The following is a 13,949-nucleotide window of genomic DNA, read 5'->3' on the forward strand; positions in this document are numbered from 1 at the left end:
CAGACTGGAACCCAGGGTGCCAGGCAGGTAGTGCCACTGGCAGTGTCAGGGTACCACCCTGCCCGAAGGGCATGCAGCTGGGGGTCTCCCATCCCCTGGAGACCCCATGAGAGTTTTTTCCCCCAAAAAATATACTTTATTCATAAAATTTATAATAAACATTACAGAACATTTCAAATTGTCTTGACTGTACATTCCCATCAAAGTTACACATTCATTTGTCTTTCTTCAATTCAATTGGGATGACATTACACAGATATCCTACTTTAAGTTACAGTTTTTTCTTAAATATTTACATTATTATGTTTCTTTTATACATTGTAGTATTGAAGACCCGGACTGAGGGGATTTACACTGTTACCCACCCCTCGGTGTACATTTGCTGGTAAGACCTTACACAGTGGTCTTGCCCCATTGCGCCTTGGCGGCAGCTGCCCCAAGCTTGAGTGCGTCACTCGGTCGAGGACAATTCTTTGCACTGGAAGATCAGCAAGTTTCGGGCAGACCAAAGAGCGTCTTTCACCGAGTTGATGACCTTCCAGCAGCAGTTGATGTTTGTCTCGGTGTGTCCCCCTGGAAACAGTCTGTAGAGCACAGAGTCCTGTGTCACAGAGCTGCTCGGGATGAACCTTGACAAATACCACTGCATCGTTCTCCAGACCTTCTTTGCAAAGGCACATTCCACAAGGAGGTGGGTGACTGTCTCATTTCCTCCACAGCCCCTCCGAGGGCAGCATGCAACGGTGCTGAGCCTTCGGGTGTACATGAAGAATCTGACAGGAAGGGCCCTTCTCACCACCAGCCAAGCTAGGTCTTGGGTGCTTGTTTGAATGTTCTGGTGATGAGGCGTTCTGCCAGATGACTCTGACAGTCGGCTTAGGGAACCATCCAATGTCCTCCACAGTCTCCTTTTCACTCAGGGCCTCGAGGACATTACGTGCTGACCACTGCTTCATTGCCTTGTGGTCAAAGGTGTTTTCCTTCAAAAGTTTTTCCACGAGGGACAGGTGGTACGGCACGGTGCAACTACTTGGAGCATTCCGCGGCAATGAGGCCAGGCCCATCCTTCGTAACACCGGGGACAGGTAGAACCTCAGTATGTAGTGACACTTGGTGTTTGCATACTGGGGGTCCACGCACAGCTTGATGCAGCTGCACATGGCCATCAGGATGAGGGAGGCGTTGGGTACGTTCCTCCCTCCTTTATCCAGAGGTTTGTACATGGTGTCTCTTCGGACACTGTCCATCTTGGATCTCCAGATGAATTTGAAGATGGCCTGGGTGACTGCTGCGGCGCAGGTTCAGGTGATGGGCCAGACCTGCGCTACGTACAGTAACACCGAGAGTACCTCACACCTGATTACCAGGGTTTTGCCCGCAATGGAGAGGGAGCGTTGCTCCCGCCAGCCCAGTTTCTGTTTTACTTTGGCAATGCGCTCCTCCCAGTTTTTGGTGCATGCCCCAGCCGCTCCGAACCATATCCCCAGCACCTTCAGGTAATCTGACCTGACGGTGAAGGGGACAAAGGACCGGTCGACCCAGTTCCCAAAGAACATGGCCTCGCTCTTGCCGCGGTTTACCTTGGCTCCTGAGGCCAGTTCAAACTGGTTGCAGACATCCAAGGCCTGCGTACAGACGCGGGATCCGAGCAGAAGACGGCGACGTCGTCCATGTACAGGGAGGCCTTGACTTGCGCGCCTCCGCTGCCTGGGATCGTCACTCCTCTTATACCCGGATCCTTCCTGATGGATTCGGCAAAAGGTTCAATGCAGCACACGAACAGGGCAGAGGAGAGAGGGCAGCCCTGCCTGACTCCAGATTTGATCTGGAACTTTTCTGATTCCCACCCATTGATTGAGACTGCACTACAGATGTTTGTGTAGAGCAGTTTGATCCAATTGCGAATACCCTCCCTAAACCCCATTTTGGAGAGCAGATCCATCATGTAGGTGTGCGATATTCTGTCAAAAGCCTTCTCCTGGTCAAGGCTGATGAGGCAGGTGTCCACCCTCCTGTCCTGCATGTAGGCGATCGTATCCCTGAGTAGCGTGAGGCTATCAGAGATCTTCCTGCCGGGTACAGCACAGGTCTGGTCAGGATGGATCACCGACTCCAGAGTAGACCTGACCCGATTGGCGATGACCTTGGCTAGAATTTTGTAATCCACATTCAACAGTGAAATGGGTCGCCAATTTCGAATTTCTTCCCTTTCCCCCTTCTGCTTGTAGATGAGGGTGATGATGCCTTTCGTCATGGATTCTGACATGCTGCCATCCCGGAGCATACTCTCGTACACTTCCAGCAGGTCTGGGCCCATCCAGTCCCACAGAGCCAAATACAACTCAGCCGGTAAGCCGTGCTTCCGGGAGTTTTACTCGTCTCAAAGGACGTGACGGCCTTTGTCAGCTCGTCCAGAGTTAGTGGTTTGTCTAGGTTTTCCTGCTCGCTGTTGTCCAAGACTTCCGTGATAGACGACAGGAAGGTCTGGGAAACAGTGCTATCTGTTGGCTTCAGATCAGACAGTCCGGCATAAAAGGATTTACTGATCCTCAGGATGTCAGACTGCGATGACTTTACAGAGCCATCTTCTTCCTTCAGGCTGCTGATCACAGAGGTCTCTCTGTGCACCTTTTGGAAGAAGAAGCGTGAGCACTTTTCATCCTGCTCCACGGAGCAGACTCTGGAAGGGAAGATAACCTTGGAGGCCTCCGAGGTGTAGAGCAAGGCTTGCTGGCCCTTCACCTCTTGGAGATCCTCCTTGACATTAACCCCCATCGACTGCAGCTGGAGCAAATTCTGCATACTTTCTGGAGCCTGGACATGGCCCCTCATCTCTCTCACCTTTTGAACGCCTTTGAGGGTGAAGAACCTTTTGATGGTCCCCTTGATTGCTTCCCACCAGAGATGTGGAGACTCAGAGGGGTTTCACGGTTCTCCAACCTTTTGTAATCCCTTTTGAGTTCCTCGAGGTTCTCTGGAGTCAACAGTTTTACATTCAGCTTCCATGTCCCTCTGCCCGCCCCTTGGTTTTCCTGCAGGTGGCAGTCAGCCAGTAGGAGGCAGTGGTCAGAGAAGAACACCGGCTTAATGTCGGTGGACCTGACCGTGAAAGCATGGGACACAAAGAAGAAGTCTATCCTGGAGCGGATGGACCCATCTGGCCGTGACCATGTGTATCTACGCTGCGCTCCCTCTGCAGGGTTGCTGAAGACGTAGAGCAGCTTGGCGTCTTTTACCGTTTCCATCAGGAGTCTGGACGTAGCGTCTAGTTTGCTATCGGCTCTGCCGGATCGTCCAGCCGCATCGATGATGCAGTTGAAGTTATCGCCCAGAATAATCGGCTTGCAGGTGGCCAACAGCAGTGGGAGTGCTGAAGGACTGCCAGCCGCTCACTCTTTACGGCCGGGGCATACACGTTAATAAGTCTGAGAGGGGCGTTTTAGTATTTGACGTCTGCTACGAGGAGGCGTCCACCCACCACCTCCTTAACGTCGGAGATGGTGAAATTGCCTCCCCGTAGCAGAATACCAGGCCGGAGGAGCGACAGTCGTTTCCTCCTGACCAGATGGATGGCCCGTGGGGCCACCAGCTCGACCAGCGCCTGTAGTTGCTGAGGTGCGGAATCCCACACTCCTGCAGGAACAGTAGATCGGCTCTCGCGTTTGCTAAGTAGCCAAGTGTGGCTACACACCGCAAAGTATCTTTAATGCTTCGCACATTAATGGATGCAATTTTAAATCCCATTTTTTAAAAAGGTAGATTTACCAGTCTCCGAGTCCAGAGTGTATACAGTTGGGTGTTCCAGCTGTTCGATGTTCCCCAGCATGCCGGTGGTGCCTTTATGGCAGTCAGTGGGTGTTGGGGTTGCAGGCCGGTTTTCGCTTGGGTTGTTGCTACTTCTTGATTTCTGGAGCTGGTCTGTGAACTTGTTTTCAATTTCAGGCGTTTGGTGGCCGTTGGTCATATGGCTGTTCCCATCGATCAGGGGTTAGTGCTCTTGGTGTGTTTTATTTTCTTTCCTGTCTGTGGTCTGGGGGGGTCTGTGCATCCCGTTCCACATTGGTGCTTTGCCTCTTTAATTCAGGCCTATTCTTAGTTTGTTTTTCCTCATCGGAGGAGGTGTCGGCGCTAAGGCTACTAGCTGGAAGTTGCCGCTTTTTGCTGTTTACCATCAGGGGTTTCTTTGGTTTATTTTTCTGTTTCCTCTTTCGTTTGTCCCTGCTCGGCGTTTCCCAGCGCCTTTCATTCTTTGTTCCACCCTCTTCCATCGAGTCTTCCTCGTCAGATGAGGTTGGGGTTGAGTTGTCAGGCTGTGCTGGGGCCTCCACTTTCTGTTGAGGGCCCTTTTGTTGAATTTCAGCATTCTGTGCTGTGGTGTCTTTGTCGATGGAGGGTGCCTGAACCTCCTCTGTGGTTGCCTTTTTGACTCCACCGCTGATGATTTGTGCATATGTTGCCCCACGTTTTGGGCAGGCCCTGTAAAGATGGCCGGCCGGCCTTCCCACATAGGTTGCAGCACTTGTGTTCCTTGCAGTCCTTTGTCATGTGTCCTCCTGCTTGCCGTTTTTGCAGAAGGTGACGTTGCAGTTGGCGGCAACATGCCCCGTTTTGCCACAGGTGCGACATACTTGTTGCTGCCCACGTAGTAGAGGTAGCCTCGATTTCCTCCAATGGCGAAACTGGAGGGGGGATGTAGGATGGTTCCATTGCCGCCCGTTCTCAGGGTCACCTTGACCTGGTGCTCACTTGTCCAGTTGCCAAAGATGTCCTTTAGTTGCACGCTGTCACTTTTCAGCTCGACGTACCTGGCGAGGAACGTAAACACATCAGACCCGGGGACGTGGGGGTTGTACGTCGAGACCCCATGAGTGTTGTTCCACCTGGTCCCAGTTTGCGGAGACCAATGCTGAACAGAGCTCGCCTGAGGTCTCGGAGGCGAGGATGATTGATTCCATGCCTTGGGTAACTCATAGAGACTAGCTGTCTTGCTTTAATATGCAGATTTGCTAAAAAGTGATTCCTTCCATTGTGGGCGGGATTCACATCACAACGTCCTGCAAGATTGTGTTAGATCTTGCGAGGCATTGCGAGGAGTCGGGTAGATCCTGGGAGCGGGCTCTCCTGGCTTTTATTGGGCAAGCTGCGCCGCAGCAAGCTGCTTTTTGGGCGCAGCATGGCCATTAAATTACACCATCTGTTGTGGATCCTCAACCCACGTCTGTCTCGGAGGTGAAAGTGTTGTCAGCGAGACGAGGCTGGTTTAAGAAAATCTTGACATCCTCTACAGGCAGCCAGCAGCCCTAGTGCTATTTGAATTTCCCACTGACATTTGTGACACGCCGAGGAAATGATTCCATTTTGAACAGCGCTTGCACCAGAAACATTGGCCTCAATGTTAAACCTCCCTCCCCCTAGTATGAAGGAAGTGAGGGGGGAGGTCAAAGCCTTACAAACGTGAGAGGCAACCCCAGATGCTTGTGTACCCACTGTTACGGCAGAGGATAATTTTAAAACATATTTAAACCAAATTCCCACAGTGCAGCTGGGAGCCTGAATTAAATTTCATTGGTACCTTCTGGCCCTTCAATTAAATATTGAACTGTTGATCATTGTCTCTCTCCAGCCCCTTTCAGGATCAATGACCATCTCCCATGAACTGCAGCTCATTATGACACCTGGCAGTATTGGATCCAAACTACTTCCTTCCTGATTGGCAGGGACTGTTTCCAGCCATCTGCAGGCTGTGGCCTAGTGTCACTGTTTTTCCCACCCGCCAGGTTGCCACCATGTCAATTTGGCTGGCTGTCAAGTAGGAGAAAAAAAGAAAATTTTCTTCTGACGTCTTGCCGAATTTAACAGCAGGATCTCTGCATCCCTGGCCTTGCCGGTTTTCTCTGCCTCTGCCAAAATTTTGGGCCCCAACCTGTGTTTTTCCCTCTCCTACAAAGATGCAACTTGAGCTGATGTCTCCAGCATTCTCTGTTTTCCTTCTTGCCTTAGTGCACCAAGGTGGGTACTTATTTTCACTGAAGGCTTAAAGGATCACACTCTCTTCATGGGAAAATTATGGGCACGATTCTACAGAACTGTGATTAAGTGCTCCTATCAGCAGGAACACCAGAGTGATTCCCGCTGGCACTAGGAGCGACCCTGACATGCCACTTGGAAATTTGTTTTTAGTTGAAAGGGCTTTTACGTGTCATTCCATGGCACACTGGGGTCCGTGCTGCAACTGGGAGGGACGGGACCAAACCTCTCTGATAGGTCCCGGCCCTCCTGAGATCGGAGCTCTGATCTCAAAAAGCTGCTGCAGCTAGGGTGTCCCACCCACCCTAATCGCTGAAATGTGCTCCCCATTAAGGCCCCGCCCTTTGGTAGTGCCAACATGGCAACTTGCAGTCTGAGGGGTGACAAGGTGGTAAGTAATTTTCCAGCCATGCGTGCTGGCGGGCTACCTCCACCATTGTGAACCACGTGATGGAAAATATTTTCTTCTTCACTAAAATAATAATGAAAATCCTGAGTGCAAGGAAGGTTTCTTAGTGGGAAATACATCCCAGTATTAAACTAGAGGCCTCTTGTCCAACTGTACCTTCCCCTCCACCACCACCCAATGGTTGTGCTGCTTTTTAAAGATGAAACATTCACACAATTCTGATTCCCTACACTTTGGACTTACAATGGTCTATAGCTGTATGAAGATAAATCATAATAAGCATACTAGATTTTTGTTGCATAGTTTAAAAAAAAAAAAAATTATTTAATGGGATGTGGGCATTGCTGGGCCAGCTTTCATTGCCCATCCCTAATTGCCCTTGAGAAGGTGGTGGTGAGCTGCCTTCTTGAACCGCTGCAGTCCATGTAATGTAGGTACACCCACAGTGCTGTTGGGGAGGAAGATCCGGGATTTTGATTCAGCGACAGTGGATGAACGGCGATATATTTCCAAGTCAGGATGATGAGAGACTTGGAGGGGAACTTACAGGTGGGTGGTGTTACTGTCCACTGACTGACCAGTTACTTCAAATTGTTTTTTGACTGGTTGATGTGGTGAAGACGACGATAACCATAAACATTTTTACTTCGAGTTTCAGAAACTCTGTCGCAAAATGAAACCAATAATTAAACCAATTGTGTTTTTACCATGACAGGTGTCACCTAAATCTTGAATTAGCTGATGATGTCAGCCATCGCAAATCTCGCTTTTTCAAATAACTTGTTTGCTGCGGTAGTGAAAATGTAATGGGCTGGATTCTCCGCGGCCCCGCGTCGAAATCACGTTCGGCGAGGGGTCGAAGAATCCAATTTCACGCGAAATTGGGCCTGGCGCGGTCCGCCAATTCTCAGGGACCTGAGAATCGGCTTGATGGCGGAGTATGCCGCGCGCGGCTGGGGGCCCATCGGCAGAGGCCAGCCCAGCAATCCTCCGCTCCCAATCGGCCGAGTTCCCGACGGCGCGGAACTAACCTGCTATTGCCAGTCGGGATGGTGGGGGGGAGGGAGCAAAATCGGACACTGGGGGGAGGGGGGCCTTATAGGCAGCCGGGGGTTAGATCCATGCGGTCAGATGCTTGGGTGTGCAGCCAACTGGGGGGCAGGGGTTTAATTTTTGTGTCTGGCTCCGCGGTCCGCGTCTGCCATGGAGCTTGGCGAGGCCGCTGCTGTGCACATGTGCGGACTCAAACCCGGAAGTGCGGGGGCCCGTATCTGCAACTAAAGTTGCGTGAATTACTCAAGGTGCCTGCTCACCCCCTGCAGGGCTGTGAATTAGCTGTCAAGAAAAACAGTTCCATTCTCCCCACATTTGGAATTCTCATGGCCAGGGGATAGTGACAGGAGGAAGTGTCAGGGCGCCAGAGAATAGAGCCATGGGGAAGTACGGAGGAAGGCCTCTCTAAGGTGCTCCATTAGGGCATTTCTCTTATCCTTGATAGGGGGGTGGGGAAGGAGTTCCCTGCGTCTGTGGGCGTCCCCCTCGTGAATGTGTGTGGGGGGCTTCTCCATGTATGTGGTGGGGCAGGGGGGCTTTCTTTGTTTTTTATTGGAGATCTGGGAACCCTTCCATAAGGGCACGCCAATCTTGGGATTCCTGGCTTTATCCAGCCCTGACCCGCTGGTGGCGGTGAATGGGGTCTCAGACCCGCGGCGCCGGTTCGCGATTCTCCACGGACCAGAGAATTGCCGCCAGCCATGTGTGCGTGGTCGACACGGCGCTATTTGGGGGCCATTGAAAGAGGCCCCTGTGGCAATTCTCCACGGTCAACCGGCTGAGTTCCCGCTGAGTTCCGCCGGCGTGGTTCCAACCTGGTTCCACCCGGCGGGAGCTCGGACTCGCAGCTGCGCTGGCCGTCCTGGTGGGGGGTGGGGGGGAGGGATCAGACTCCGGGGAGGGGGCCTCCACAACGGACAGGCCCGCGATTGGGGGCTACCGATCGGCGGGTGCGTACAATCCAGGGAGGGCCTATCTTCTTCTGCGTGGGGCCTGTGCGAAAACGGCTGCTGCACGCATGTGCGGAACCGGAGCCAGCTGCCCTGCGCATGTTCAGACACACTGCGGCAAGTGAAGGGCCCTATATCAGCAACAGGAGCTGCGGGGTGCACGCCAGGGCCCTGCTATCCCTCTTGAAATTGGAGAATCACTCCAGACTTTTTGAAAAAGAGAATCCCGGTCCTGAACTGTGAAAATTAAGCCTCTTGAGTTAAAATGTCAAAGTGATTTAATAATAGCTGATTTATGGGAGGAACGATTAATGTAGGTACAGGGGCGAACATTTGTTGTTGAACTGCCACTGCCCTTCTGTTTACCTGCACTGGATCTCCGCATTGTTCATCTGGTCTTCCAAAACAGGCCTCTTGAGAAATGTTCCTGATGTCCTTCCCTTATAGTTTAGGAGTTGTCAGGAAGCACACTGATGTTGTCTGCGAGGGTGTCCCAACTTGAAACACCAATTCGTGGTTGTGTCAAATTTTGTGTTTGTAAAGGTGTGAGGAGTCAAGTAAAACCCAAATGTGAATAAACAGCCCAATCATCATGTAACAATTATTGAAGACTTTATTAAATTAAAGAAAAGGCAAATACACATGAAGAGGACTATACTACTCTGAGACTACCTAAACACACAGTTTATGTAGAACGTACCCCATGTTCCAAAATTATATGTACAATTGCCCCAAACAACTGATCTGGCTGGACTGTACCCAGAACAATACTTTTCACTATACTTCGGTACAAATAACAATAAATCAAAATCCATTCACTCGAGAGTTTTGGAGGGTTCCAAATGCAGGATAATTTCCCAAACAAAGTTTAAATTTTCCAGTACATTCCCATGTAGTCAGTGCATGGGGACTTCAGAGGGGATTTTTGGTGTACCTCCTGTGTACGACCATCTGGACAATGGAAGGTCTGCCTCACAGTTTTTACAAAATGTGAAGTATCCAGCCCGCGGCGAGCTTTCCCATGGCGGAGGCGACTCCTTTGGCTGCCAACAGGATCTCCGGTCCCACAACAGTCTATGGCAGTTTGCATGGCCCCTCCCTCGCCCCCCCCCACCACTGGGGAACCCAAAGTGGGTGTCAACTTCAGCGAGACCAGAAGGCCAGACAGCAGGAAAGACTGAAAAATCCCACACTTTTTATGTAGTCAGGTACCGTTCATGACTGTACAATTAGCAAAGTTAGATTCACAATCAATTGCAGCTTATTGAAACTCCCATTGCTGGAGATTTAACTTGCCTCTTGTTGAAATGCCTCTTGGGACAAACTCTCCAAGGGCATTGATAATGTTTTCCAAATGTGGATGGGATGCTCTGTTTAAAATGGAAAACAGGTGTTCATCACAGCAGATTGCGCACGTGATGTCAGAACTATGTTGTCCACGCTTTAAGGAAGCAAAAAGCGAATCATTTAAGATCTGTGTGAGGTCGACTACAGTAGAAATCATGTGAATCCATCTTTTTTTGTGTTTTTGGATAATTCCCGTTGATATTTTAATGAGTCTCTTCCCATTTAAACCTGGGACATTTTCACCTCTAATCTACACAACTTCTTTTATTTTCATTTATCTGTGGTGACTGACATCTTTCAAACAGTCTCCATTGTCACTTCAAATGTTTTTTTAAAACATTGTTAGTGCCCGTCATTTTTTAATTAGCTGAAGAGACAGGAAGGTATCACATCTTGGTAAAAACAGATTCTGTGAAATGAGTGAGAGGTGGCAGCGCTGTTTTGTGCAACAGCTGACAGGTATATGACAAAAACTGAAACAGCTTACATATGCTCCTGTTGTACAAGGACCTTGCTATTTTCATACTCTACCCTTGAGATTTCAAATGGCATTTTGACAGAAAGCTAACATCACAGTATGATGTGAGCATCTGCGTATGGATCTAGTTACCGAGCATGCTCATTGATGTGACAAGCCTCTTTAGCTCCCTAGGGAGATGGATTCAATTTTGCACTTACAAATCTCAGTAAATAAATTCCATATTGGACTTTAAAAGGTACCCCCATGTATTCTTCTCTCTCGCTCAATGTGGACTGCCTGTGTGATGCACAGAGATATCTTGTTGTAACGGGGGAATTTTGGTGTCTGAAGAGTTCAAGTATGGAAAACACCTACCCTTCATTTATGAAATAAGCCAGCAGTCACTATTCTCATGCCAGAGCGACTCACTGCAGAATGAGAGAGAAGGGGATAGAGTGAAAGGAGCATGTTTGCAAGCACAGTGACAAGATGGGTTAAAAGTAAAGCAGCACTGATTATGCAGCACACATTGTTAGGATCGGTGCTGGGCACAGCTGCTGTGGACAATAACTGAGCTCTCTGGCTAATGAAGGCCTCCTGGATAAGACTTCTAAAACGAGCCAAAGGAGGACGTTTGAAGAATTCCGACATCTATGTAAGATCAAACCTTTTTAAAATTGTTTTGGGAACGAGAGCTTAAAATTTCCGACAGTCACAACTTGTTTTTATTTTTCCTATCACCATTTTAGAATGTTTAACTGTTTTGGTGAGTTGCTGAGCTCCTCCCCAGGCTGAGTGACTTTTTTTTAACATCCATGTTAAAAACCTGTAGCAACCTCAAATCACTTGAGTGAACAGGTGACAGTGGAAAGGGATCGGAAGGGTTCTGGCAGCTGCCTCCAGAAATTAAAAGATGCCGGGAATAGATTGGGATTGAAGCAAATACTGCGGACGTTGGAAATTAGGCTGGAAAATCTCAACAGGTCTGACAGCATCTGTGGAGAGAGAATCAGAGTTAACATTTCGAGTCCCAGAGTCATACAGAACATATTGGGTATCACTAAAGCCAACAGTTTGGATCAGAGTGTTGGGCTTTTGCAATATTATCATTTAACATGGTTTCTCTCATTGCATTAGAGATGTTTGTTTTCCTCTGTGCTTATCCTTTCACTATTCTGCTGTTTTTAGTAAGAGTGAGTTCATTTGCCGTTGCAAAGTAACTATGTCCAAACAAATGCGTGCAACAGGATGTTATTCCTGTATAAACAACCCAGAAGAGAGAGGGAGGGGGAGAAAAATTGATGTAACACTATAGCTCCGTCATCGTATCAGATTTTCCTCTTTTCATCATTGGGTATATTGATTGCAAATTTCTTTCTTTAAACATGCAGAAGATCACATTAAAAGGAGTGGAGGCGTTCTGCGCATAAAATAGTTTACAAACTGCACTGCAGGTATCAAATAATAAATGGTCATGTTTTTCTCCTTTGTCCCTCTGCAGGGTTCGGCGGACTCCTACACTAGCCGTCCATCTGAGTCAGATGTATCTCTGGAGGAAGACCGGGAGGCTGTACGGAGGGAAGCAGAGCGACAGGCCCATGCACAGCTGGAAAAAGCAAAGGTAATGTCAAGTTTCACAATTAGATTCTAAAATGTCATGTTTTGCACCTGCCAGCTAGAGTCTAATTGTGCAGGCAATAACATTTCTATCTGGTGAGTTGTGGCTAAGATAGAGAGGGTGAACAAATTGGGACATATGCAGGGCGGCACGGTAGCACAGTGGTTAGCACTGCTGCCTCACGGCACTGAGGTCCCAGATTCGATCCCGGCCCTGAGTCACTGTCTGTGTGGAGTTTATACATTCTCCCCCATGTCTGTGTGGGTCACACCCCCACAACCCAAAAAGATGTGCAGGATAGGTGGATTGGCCACACTAAAATTGCCCCTCAATTGGAAAAAAGTAAATTGGATACTCTAAATTTATTTTTTAAAAGTTAGGACATATGCTGGAGATTGTGATCTAAACAGGCATGAATGAATAGATGAGGAGAAAAGGCCCTCTTGCCTTGCACTTTGCTCCAACCAGCTCCATTTGCTTACGTGCACATGGACTTGATAGGTCACACAACTCACTATTGCCCATGTATTGGCAATCATATCAATTTTCAGGAATAATGTGTACAAGATTAAAAAGCAATGCAAAGTTCTTTTTTAAAAAAAAACAACATTCAGGAATAATAAATTATTTCTACAAATTTGCGAAGTGTTGCATATCCGATATGCAGTCACTCAAGCAGACAATCTTGGCACCCATTTTACAAAAGCTAAATCCAACAAATAGGAAAGATAAATGACAATTTATTGTTTGTTGACACATGCGAGAATGTTGATCAGGATACCAGGGGAAGAAGTTTAAGGAAGGTGAACAATCAGCACTCGCCATCCTGAGAGTCGGCACATAATGACCTTCAAAATCCCATTGCCATTTAACGCTTATTTGAGCGTTGGTTGGCAGAGGGCGGGAATTCCATCTACCCTTGGAAAGGAGTCTGCCCGTGAGAGCTGTTGGCCTATTAGATTACAAAGAACAAAGAAAATTACAGCACAGGAACAGGCCCTTCGGCCCTCCCAGCCTGTGCTGATCCAGATCCTTTATTTAAACCTGTTGCCTATTTTCCAAGGTCTACTTCTCTCGTTCCCCACCCGTTCATATATCTGTCCAGATGCATCTTAAATTATGCTATCGCACCTGCCTCTACCACTTCCGCTGGCAAAGCATTCCAGGCACCCACCACCCTCTGCGTAAAAAAACTTTCCATGCATATATCCCTTAAACTTTTCCCCTCTCACCTTGAAATCGTGACCCCCTTGTAATTGACACCCCCACTCTTGGAAAAAGCTTGTTGCTATCCACCCTGTCCATACCTCTCATAATTTTGTAGACCTCAATCAGGTCCCCCCTCAATCTCCGTCTTTCCAATGAAAACAATCCTAATCTACTCAACCTTTCTTCATAGCTAGCACCGACAGATTAGCCGACAGCTCTCCAATCCGGCCAGGCAGTGGCCAGAAGTGGTACTGCAGCGCTCTGCCTGGAATGAAGTCCCAAGGATCCTGGGAGTGGGAGGAGAGGGGATATTCTGGGGCGTCCGGAAGTGTTTTTGGGGAGGGGGGGTGGCAGAGTGGTGACCGCGGCATCGAGGTTAGACCAGGGTAGGGGAGGGAGGCCTGGTGGAGCTCCAAGATCCTAAAGGGGAGGTGACCCCAATTCTGAAGGAGTCTTCAGATTGAGGCGCATGCTCCAACCTTTCAGACCCGAAATGAAGTGAAGTTATTTTTCACTGTTTCCCACCCTCCCTTCTCCGTTAGCCTAAAAATTGGGGCTGGGTGGGAAAAGATCCTTAAGTGGTTACTAAGGCCCTGAATGGGTGAAAGGGCAGGTTTCCTGCCCAAGGCCCTGCCCACCCAAATGTGTAATTGCATCTGGGTTTGGGTGGGCGGGTTCCCAGGCAAATCAATTTGACCCTCCTCCCTGCCCCTGCCTCAGAGCCCAATTGGGGGGAGGGGGGAGGAGAAGAGTGGGAGGAGTGTAAGATTATTCTATGGGTACACTTTATTATTTATTCAAAAAATAAATAAATTGACGGGCCTGTTTCTGTCCAAAGGCATAAAGTAAAAATGTGGAAATTGGGTGTCGAACTTA

At 48.8% G+C, this 13,949-nt stretch overlaps 1 protein-coding gene across 9 annotated transcripts in view; it reads left to right on the forward strand.

Moving 5' to 3' along the window:
• The window catches only part of LOC119966423 (voltage-dependent L-type calcium channel subunit beta-2-like), a 461,782-nt gene that overhangs the window by 326,275 nt on the left and 121,558 nt on the right, over nt 1-13,949 (forward strand). For 7 of the 9 annotated variants that reach the window (XM_038798048.1, XM_038798052.1, XM_038798053.1 and 4 more), the window contains one exon: nt 11,748-11,867. In XM_038798048.1, coding sequence (XP_038653976.1) covers nt 11,748-11,867 — 120 coding nt within the window. Of the gene's footprint in view, nt 1-10,510; nt 10,902-11,747; nt 11,868-13,949 lie in introns of those variants that run through there. The other 2 variants (XM_038798050.1, XM_038798056.1) reach the window with 2 other exon arrangements.

The sequence above is a fragment of the Scyliorhinus canicula genome, chromosome 5 (genome assembly GCF_902713615.1).
Source record: "Scyliorhinus canicula chromosome 5, sScyCan1.1, whole genome shotgun sequence".
NCBI lineage: Eukaryota > Metazoa > Chordata > Chondrichthyes > Carcharhiniformes > Scyliorhinidae > Scyliorhinus > Scyliorhinus canicula.